The 9,408-nt window shown below is 42.0% G+C and overlaps 1 protein-coding gene across 4 annotated transcripts in view; it reads left to right on the top strand.

The window, feature by feature from the left end:
• The window catches only part of LOC101983299 (ankyrin repeat domain-containing protein 26-like), a 72,275-nt gene extending 62,867 nt beyond the window's left edge, over positions 1–9,408 (top strand). For 2 of the 4 annotated variants that reach the window (XM_026788147.1, XM_013353047.1), the window contains 6 exons: positions 315–444; positions 2,559–2,849; positions 3,407–3,621; positions 5,005–5,233; positions 6,460–6,505; positions 9,256–9,408. In XM_026788147.1, the coding sequence (XP_026643948.1) occupies positions 315–444; positions 2,559–2,849; positions 3,407–3,621; positions 5,005–5,233; positions 6,460–6,505; positions 9,256–9,389 (1,045 nt within the window). In that variant the 3' untranslated portion in view covers positions 9,390–9,408. Of the gene's footprint in view, positions 1–314; positions 445–2,558; positions 2,850–3,406; positions 3,622–5,004; positions 5,234–6,459; positions 6,506–9,255 lie in introns of those variants that run through there. The other 2 variants (XM_026788148.1, XR_003378479.1) reach the window with 2 other exon arrangements.

Genomic DNA, 9,408 nt, shown 5'->3' with positions numbered 1-9,408 from the left:
CTGTGCCTGGGTTACAACAAAGAGTATTCATGTCTTCTCCTGGGTTACTGTGCCTGGGTTACAACAAAGAGTATTCATGTCTTCTCCTTGGTTACAACTAATATGTAAGAGTGCGTTATACTAATATGCTAAAGTGGATATAAGTGACTACAGGTATTCTGTAGTTATATTAGCTCTATCTCCTATACATAGCATAAACTTTTGTACACATGAGGGTCACAGTTTACAAATGTGGTAATGCTAGAATTTAGTGTGTGTTTAATAACTGTTGAACGTACTCTTAAAGACTTCACTTACTCTATATACTTTTGCAGATTTAAGGAACTCTTAAAAAAGACCAAAAAAGAATTAAGTGAACATGAAAACAGAGAACTTAATCTCCATCAAGATATAAAAAACAGTCAATTTGAAATGGATATCCCAGTTAATATGCTAATAAAAAAGGTAATTTTTTTTTGGTTTTTTTTTTTTGTTGTTGTTTTTCGAGACAGGGTTTCTCTGTGGCTTTGGAGCCTGTCCTGGAACTAGCTCTGTAGACCAGGCTGGTCTCGAACTCACAGAGATCCGCCTGCCTCTGCCTCCCGAGTGCTGGGATTAAAGGCGTGCGCCACCACCGCCCGGCAAAAAAAGGTAATTTTTAATCAGTTTTGGGGCCCAAAAATAATTTTAAGTAATATAAATCTCTGGATACATTGAAGTTTTATATTGTTTCGTTTTATGAACATGATGTTAATGAAAATTGTATTATTTTCTATTAAAAAGTCGTACTGTTGATCTTAAATCTTGAACCCAGGCTGCAATCCATCATTATGTGATCCTAAATCATGAGTCCCAAGTCTTTTTTTATTGATTGATTGTTGGTAGCAGCTTTATTGGGATGTAGTAAACATATCCCACCTATATTATATCCATAGAATTGTGCAATCTCTACCATTTAAGAATATTTCTTGCTTTGTCCCTATAGCTCCCTGTTCTGGCGTTCTGTGTCAGTGTGTGCTGGCTCCTTTGACTTAACACAGTGTTAAGTCCACCTGTGTGGTAGCAAGCATCTGCACATAATGTCTTCTTGTTGCTGAGTCATGCCCTATCATATGAGAGAACACACATTAGATTTAACTCTTCATCCCTTATTGCTTCCGCTTTGGTCAGGTACTAATAACATCGCTATGGCAAGTGTAGCCTGCATCTGTTTTCACTTTTCCTTGAGTTCTCAGGAACTGAGGCGTCATGTGGAAACTGCTAATCGGGCAGCTGCCCCGCCAGTGTACTTCCCTAGTGGCCGCTCTGTGTCACCTGCACTGTTGGGTGGACAGTTTCTCCATGGCCTTAGTAGCACTTGTTTCCCGCTGTTTTACATGCCTTTCCTAGGCCAGTACCAAGTCAAGTGGGTTCTCAAGGGAGAACTTCCCAGGCAGGTTGCATATCGCTCCATGCCTTAGGTAATAGCAAACGGCAGCATAGTGGGGGCTTTAGTTTCACTCCCGTGGAAACTTTGCTTCACGTCTAGAAGAAGCCTGTGCCCATTTTCTGCCTTGCCGATGCCATGACACAATGAAGGTAGACTTGTAAAGATAGGGTTCGTTCATTTTCCTTCTTAATTGAAGCTTTTGACTTCTTTCCCAGTGCGCCTCCCTGCCCTCCATCTGCCTCTAATCTCGGGCACGGGACCTGCCAGCTCACTGCTCTGGCTTTCATTACTGCAGCTATAAGATCACCTGAGGACCTTTACCAACGAGAAAGAAGCGTGAGCTTCTGGTTTTTCTCACTGGGAATGGGGCTGATTTTGGAGTTTAGATTCAAATTCTTTCTGTTTCTTTCCTTTCATCTTTCCTTTAGGAGCTTGCCATGTAGCCAAGGCTAGCCTTGAACTCAAAGTCCTCCCTCCTCAGTCTCCTGAGCCCTGGGACTGCAGTCCACCAGTCCCAGCTAATCCTCTCTCAACCTAGTATCTGGTTCTTAGGATTCATTTTCTTGGCACAGAAAACAAACTAAAACTTCATAGCTCAGTAGAGAATGCAAGAGCCTGGTACTGTGATATTACCTCTGGTTCCAGCGCTTACGTAAGCTGTGGCAGGAGAATTGCAGTTCGAAGCCACACTGGACCACCATGCAGATTTTCCAAAAGGAGCTAGAGTCATTTTGAGAAGGAAAGATGGGAGACAGTCCCATGAAAACCATCTAGCCTGAGTGCTGTGGTGCCTAGCAAAATACTGGTCCTAAGGAGCGTGTTTTATGACTGTTACTCCTCTGACTTTATCTTCCGAGTAATTAGAAACCCCGTTATGAACTGGGCACATGCTTTTAATCTCAGTACTCAGGAGGCAGAGGCAGGCAGGTCTCTTGAGTTCGAGGCCAGCCTCCCTACAGAGGGAGTTCCAGGAGAGCCAGGTCTACACAGAAAAACTCTGTCTTGAGAGACCAAAAAGAAAGAAGAAACATCATTATAAGAGTCATTGCAGGTTAATTACAACTGAGCTTAGGTAAAATCGGTAATTGGTTTTATGCTGCCATGTTCTCAGCCTTCTTCATTACCAAACTGTATCACTTTATTCCTGCAGATTGATGATCTTACATCAAAACTGGAAACCACATCTTCAAAATGTCTACATTTGGGTAGAAAAAATCAGGTTCTTCAGCAGGAGTTACTATTGATGAAAACTATACAGAAGAAGTGTGTGAAACTAGAGAAGAACAAAAGGAAACTGGAGCAAGAAGTCGAAAGCCTCAGAAGTCACATGGAGAAGAATATGGTGGAGCACAGTCAGGTGCAGCAGTATAGGCGGGAGGTCGAAGAGCAAGCGAGGCAGGACTTGGTGGAGAAGTTAAAACAGGTCAACCTCTTCCTGCAGGTTAGTTTCTGTTTCTGTGATGGGCGCGGTTCATCTCCCTGCAGATGCGCTCTGGCTGTGTGCATAGTGTGTTTGCTCTGGTTTGTTCCCCAGGGTTCTAGAGAGACGAGGACATGTGTGTCCTGTGTTCAAGTGTCCTTCATTATTATAACTCGTGATCTCTCATTAGAGAATCATTTGACTTTTAAAGCTATTTCGTATAAAACAGATTGCTAGAAGGAAAACAAATTGATGCGTAAAGTGTACCAAACTCTTGAGTTGTTAAGTTATCTAGTTCCAGATTTAAACTTGGGAGCTAATTCTATTGTTCCTTGAATTCTCAGATTATTTGTGTACTATCATACAGAACGGGGGATACGCCACATTGGTAACATGCTCAGTTAGCACACACCAGGCCCTGGATTGGACTCCCAGCACTAAAACAAACAAGAGACGATGAAGATTGAGTGTGTTGTAGTTCACATCGAATGCAGTTGATGAGTGCCAGCACTTGTTTGCATGTGAATAATGACTGGCTTGTAATTACTCCTAAAGCATATTCTTCCGGCTTGCTGCAGGCACAGGCAGCCTCTCAGGAAAACCTGGAGCAGTTGAGGGAGAGTAGTAACGCTTCAGTGAGGAGTCAGATGGAGCTCCGGATTAAAGACCTGGAGTCCCAGCTCTCCAGAATGAAAAGTCAGGAAGACTTCGATAAAATAGAACTAGAAAAATACAAGCAACTCTACCAAGAAGAACTCCGAGTTAGGAAATCGTTGTCAAGTAAACTGAACAAGTAAGTCATGACGTCGGCGCTCAGGAAATCAGCTCACTGCTCTGTCTCGGCAGCAGCATTTTCAGTAAGACTGGGGACTGGGAGTGCTAACTAGCAACGCGTGTCTAGAAGGAATGTTGGTGGTGGCCCTCAAATGTTACTTGGGCATAGTTTATATTCTTCTTTGTCATTTTAGTCTTAGTTGATACGGTCTGTTGGGCTTCCGGAAAGATATTTTTGAAGCTTTATAGTTAAGACAGTTATATTGTTATATAATTGTATTTCCACATCCTTTAAATAGGACTGTTCACAGACTTGGTGATGTTTTGTTTTGGGAAGAAGACAACGTAGTCCCAAGGGTACTGCCGATATTCCTCCTTTGTGCACTTTCAGCATTTGATATCTTAGTTTTCTTTGACATCTTTAGTGTTTCCGTTAGAGGTTCCTGTGAACAAACTGATGGACAGATTTTCTAGTCTGTATCGAGTGATGCAGGGAAGGGTTAACGCAGAACAGAAGCAGCAGCCCAGCGCCGCATTCCTGGTGCTGCTCCGAGTTAGTCCTTGGTGTCAGGTGCTCAGTTTATCCTGAGTAATGGGAGCAAATACGTAAACATCTCGTGAGGAAGTGAAAGGTCTCAGTTATACACAGGGAAGCAAGTCCTCCAGTCATCTCCCAGTGAGCACTTAACAGGGTGTTTCTGATGACACCCTCGGGATGCCAGGAAGCAGAGCCCTTCCAGAAGGCAACTGTCACCGGTCACATCTCAACAGCCGTGTCTCGCCCTCCTACTTTGTTGGAATTACACTGATACTGGTTATATCTCAACAACCATGTCTCTCCCTCCTACTTTGTCAGAATTACTTGTTAGTTAAATATCCCTCTAGATACAGGGGGGGGGTCTTGGTCCTGCCTCAAATGATTTGGGAGACTTCATTGACTCCCCATGGGAGGCCTCACCCTCTCTGAAAAGTGAATGGTTAAAGGTGGTGAAGGAGGAAAGGGGGAGGGAACTGGGATTGGTATGTAAAATAAAAAAATATTTGCCTGGTGGTAGTGATAGTGGTGCATGCCTTTAATCTCAGGAGGCAGAGGCAGGAGGAGGTCTGTGAGTTCAAGGCCAGCCTGGGGTCTACAGAGCAGGCTCCAAAACTACAGAGAAAAATCTGTCTCCAAAAAAAAAAAAAAAAAAAAAAAAAAAGAGTCCCTCTAGAAATACCTGCACTTTTTAGAATAATTTAAAACCTGTAATATTCAACATTTACATTCTGACAGGTTTTTCATGCTAAGTCCCTGTTGAGGTGCAAATTGCATGTATTCCCATGACAGCTTTTAAACAGCCCTTACTCAGGACTCATCTGGGACCGCGAGACACTAAGCATTGGCCTTTTGTGGACTTCACAGGACTAATGAGAGGCTGGAGGAGGCCAGCACAAAGCTGCTCCTGGAGGAACAGCAGAACAGATCGCTGCTAAGCTCTCTCAGTACAAGGCCTATTGTAGAGTGTCCTTGCATTGGAGGTCTTCATAATAGTTTGGTATTCAACAGAACTCTTATTCCAAGAGAAAACATAGTGATTCCTTCTTCAAGCCTACAGCCATCAAATAAAAGAATGGAAATCTACCTGACCAAGGTTAGTATATTTAGTTTTTCCTTTTGGTTTCAAGTTTCTGATAAAATTCTCACTTTTAATTTAATGCATGATCCTGAGTTGTTTTGTTGGCCTGTGCACACTAATGTCATAGTAATTTTGCTAAAGGAGAAAAGTCACTGAAGTTCCTAGAGCTTTCATTTCAGCAGCTGCTCACTGTTACCTGGTTCAGGGAATGCAGCTAATGTTGGGCCCACGGGGGTCACGCAAAGGTGGGGACAGACCACCAAATCTAATAAACCTGAAGCAAACTTTATTCCAGGAAAAAAAATTTAAAATTAAAAAAATAAATCTCCATGGTACACAAAAAGCTTATCAGCTGGCTGAGACCACAGCCAGAGATGGAGTTGTAAGGCTGTGGCAAAGGCCAGCTTTTGAACACCACCTTTTTATATTAAGAAGCAACAAGCATTAGGCAATAACAAAGGGATTTTTACAATCTTGAGGTGAAACAGACACAGATTGCCCTTCTTTGCAACTTCCATTAACAGAGTTTTTCAGTTAAACTAGTGTTTGTATCTAGTCCATTGTTTTCCCCTGGCAGGAAAGGGTACGGGAAGATGCACAACCAAAAAGTCAAAAGTTACGACCCTCCTGTCATTTAAAAGTTACCTCAGCTCACATCAGTAGCTGGTCATGAGTGGCCCTGGGTATCTAAAGGCTGATCCTCAGTTTGCAGAGCCACCCTAAGTTTGCAGAGGCCGCTTCAGCCTTGCAAATAGAGCTATGAGCTGTAAAGCAGAGTAACCCTGTTCATAGTTAATCCTTAAGCTGTTGAGAAAGCTGCTGACAGTCTGTTCTCATTCTCCTAGGCTTACAACTTTATATTTTTTATTTTTACGTTCTTATTTCTGGAATCTACATTTTTATATTCTTATTCTTGGACTCTTCAGCTAAGGCAGCCCATTTCCTTAAAATGAATGCTTACATTAGGTTTTGGAAATTAAATGTGGTTGTGACTACAGGTATAGCTTAAAATGTGACCATACACCTTCTTATGACAATTTTTCTGCAGTGTCCTGAACTTTCCGTTCGAATGACAAGAGAATGGGTAACATCCAAATACCTACATGTGGATATTTATGATCTAAAGGAATCTGATGCAGATACTACTTACTAATTAAATAAATGTAACATTCCATAAGATTAATTTCTAAGTTAAAAATGTTCCATTTTATTAAACATTATAAATATTCAACTCATTTCAGATGCACCAGGAGTTGGAAAAAAGTATAAATAGAGAACTTAAAGAAGGTATGTACCAAAATTGATGAATTAAGTTTAGATTGACTAATTTCTGAAATAAATTATAAATATTAAGTGACATCATTTTTCTTGTTTATTGAATAGATTTTTTTAAATTAATCATTGTCTTACACAAAATTAAAGATGTGAAGATATTCCTTTCATGGTTTAATGCAGCAAATGTTTGTTTCATTTATTTTTGAGAATTTCATATTTAAGTATACTGTATTAGCATCATTCCCACCTCCCTCTGCACTCTGACTCCACCCATGCTCCCCACCGCCTCTCAAGTTCATGACCTCTTCTTCTGATATGCAACCTAGAGGCCCAATTAGTGTTGCCTGTATTTGCCTGTGTTTAGAACTAACCACTTAAGAATGAGCTCTCGTCCTTGAAAAAGACTGATTCCTAGCTCTTCATCTCAGGGTAGGACTGTGTTAGGTAGGGTTTCTCTTGCTGTGTAAAGACCATGACCAAAGGCAACTTGGGGAGGAAAGGGTTTTTTCATCTTTCACTTCTATCACTGAGGCAAGTCAGGAACCTGGAGTCAGAAACTGAAGCAGAAGCCATGGAGGAAGGCTGCTTACTGACCGTCCATCTTTCTTACACAGTTCAGAGCCACTTGCCCATGGTAGCACCATGCACAGCGAGTCATTAATCAAGAAAATGCCCCATAGATTTGCATAGGGCAGTATGATGGGGGCATTTTCTCAATTGTAGTTCCCTCTTCCCAGATAAATTGTGTCAATTTGACCAGGAAAAAATAAAAAGGACAGGGCCTTTGTGGATTTTCTTCATCCTTGTAGGCATGCCAGCTAATGGAGGTTACCATGTTGTTGGGAATTTATGGATGCAGAGGACATGTCACAGCGGGTGTCAGGACCCTAGGCTTTACCTTCTTCCCACCTTCTCTTCCGTGATTCCCTGAGTGCTGAGGGTAGGAGTTGTGACAGATGTTCTGTCTGGGGCTAAGGTACCACATAGTCACTTACTGTTTGCGTCTTGACCAGGGTTGGGTCTGTGATAGCCTCCTTGTGCTGCACAGAGACATCTTTGATGACAAATGAGAGCTACATATATCAGTGGACATAAAGAGTTAGACTACAAGGCACAAGGCTAACTTTAAAAGATAAAGACTGTATCTTTTTTTTTTTTTTTTCGAGACAGGGTTTCTCTGTGGTTTTGGAGCCTGTCCTGGAACTAGCTCTTGTAGACCAGGCTGGTCTCGAACTCACAGAGATCCGCCTGCCTCTGCCTCCCAAGTGCTGGGATTAAAGGTGTGCGCCACCACCGCCCGGCTGAGACTGTATCTTTTTAATGATGTGGTAGTAAAGGGTTCTCCTCGAAGGTCTGTGACCTGTCCAGCTGTGCAACTGTTGTGGTTCTCGGGTTTTCCAGCCAAGTAGAGATGTTGACAACTTTCCTCCCTTGGCAGCTTACATAATATCTTCCGATACTAAGAGCTGGCCTCAGGTAGGAAGCTTTCCGGTCAGATCCAGTTCAATTCATCTAGTCCTTTGTCCTAAGTTTTCATTGTCTTTAGCAATGTGGGCTTACTTCAACTTCCAAGAGGTAACCAAGGGCTACATCAATGGTCTGTGTTGTTTTGAGAGTCACCTGGACAAACCAACCATTGGCTGACCATTCCAAAGGAGATTTCTTATGACTGTTACTGGAGTTACTGTCAGCCTTAGTGACATAACTTCCTTTAAGATTTTACACACACACACACACACACACACACACACACACACACACACACACACACACACACTGGTAAATATAATATGCTACCTTGAGGTTTTATCAACCAACCTTGGTGTTTGTCCCTGTCCTGTATTGACCTTCTTCCTCCTCCCCAGTTGGCGCCCCTCCCTGATATTCTATTTCCTACTTCCTATCCCCTGTATCCTGCTGTTCTTTCAACCTTCCCCACACCAACATGTGCTCCCTTTATACTTTCCTGAGTTTAGTTCCTTTTTTGAGATTGGTTTTCTTGACTCTCCAGTATTTGTATATTCTGAACAGTAATCCTCTGCCAGCTACACTAAGATTCTCTCCTGTTACGCGGGTTTCCTCCTTACTTGATTGTTTCCAGTGCTGTATGGAAGAGGCCCAGTTTGTCAGTTGTTCCTAAGCAAATTGAATCCTATTCAGAAAGTCCTTTCCTGCGAGTGTGTATCTTGTCCAGTACTACCTTTGTTTTCTTCCAGCTGTTAGGTTTTACGTTGAAGTCTTTTACCCATTTGGAGTCGTTGTGCAGGGCGATAGAGACCAGTCTAGTTTCATTCTTCCATTTGTGGACATCAGTTTCTCATCACCCTTTGTTAAAGATGTTTTTTCTCCTGCAGTGTATATTTTTGTTATCTTGTCAAATATCAGGTAGCTATAAATATGTGGCCTTCTACTGCACCCGTCTACATACCTGTTTGTGTGCTGTGCCATGCTGTTTTCAGTACTATGGCTCTGTGATATAATCTGCACATGATTGTTGGGAGTGGACTATATCATTTCATCTTATCATTCCTGTGCTTGTTACACTATCTTTGCACGATTGTTGAGTAAATGAGTCAGCCCAGACACTTCGATATTCACAGTGATAGTAAGTGTGCACGTGTGAGCAGTCAAATTTAGCTATGAGTGTACACTTTAGTCACGCATACACACTGCCAGTTCAGTTTCAACTCTTCTGCTGGCGTGGGTTTGACTAACTGGGAAGTCTCTGATAGGCATAAATATATATAACCCTTTCTTTCCAGCTGCTGCCGAGCTTGAATCTGAGTTCTGCAGAGTTTCTCCCCTTGGATCTGCTACTAAACCAGGTCAAGATCTACTCTCAGAAGCATCGCAAGAATATATAGACATTTTAAAGAAAAAATATACAATCTGCTGAATTTAAAAAAAGAAAGGAA

The sequence above is a fragment of the Microtus ochrogaster genome, unplaced genomic scaffold (assembly GCF_000317375.1).
Source record: "Microtus ochrogaster isolate Prairie Vole_2 unplaced genomic scaffold, MicOch1.0 UNK1, whole genome shotgun sequence".
NCBI lineage: Eukaryota > Metazoa > Chordata > Mammalia > Rodentia > Cricetidae > Microtus > Microtus ochrogaster.
Note: the sequence above shows the minus strand (reverse complement) of the source record. Positions and strands in the feature narration are given on the sequence as shown.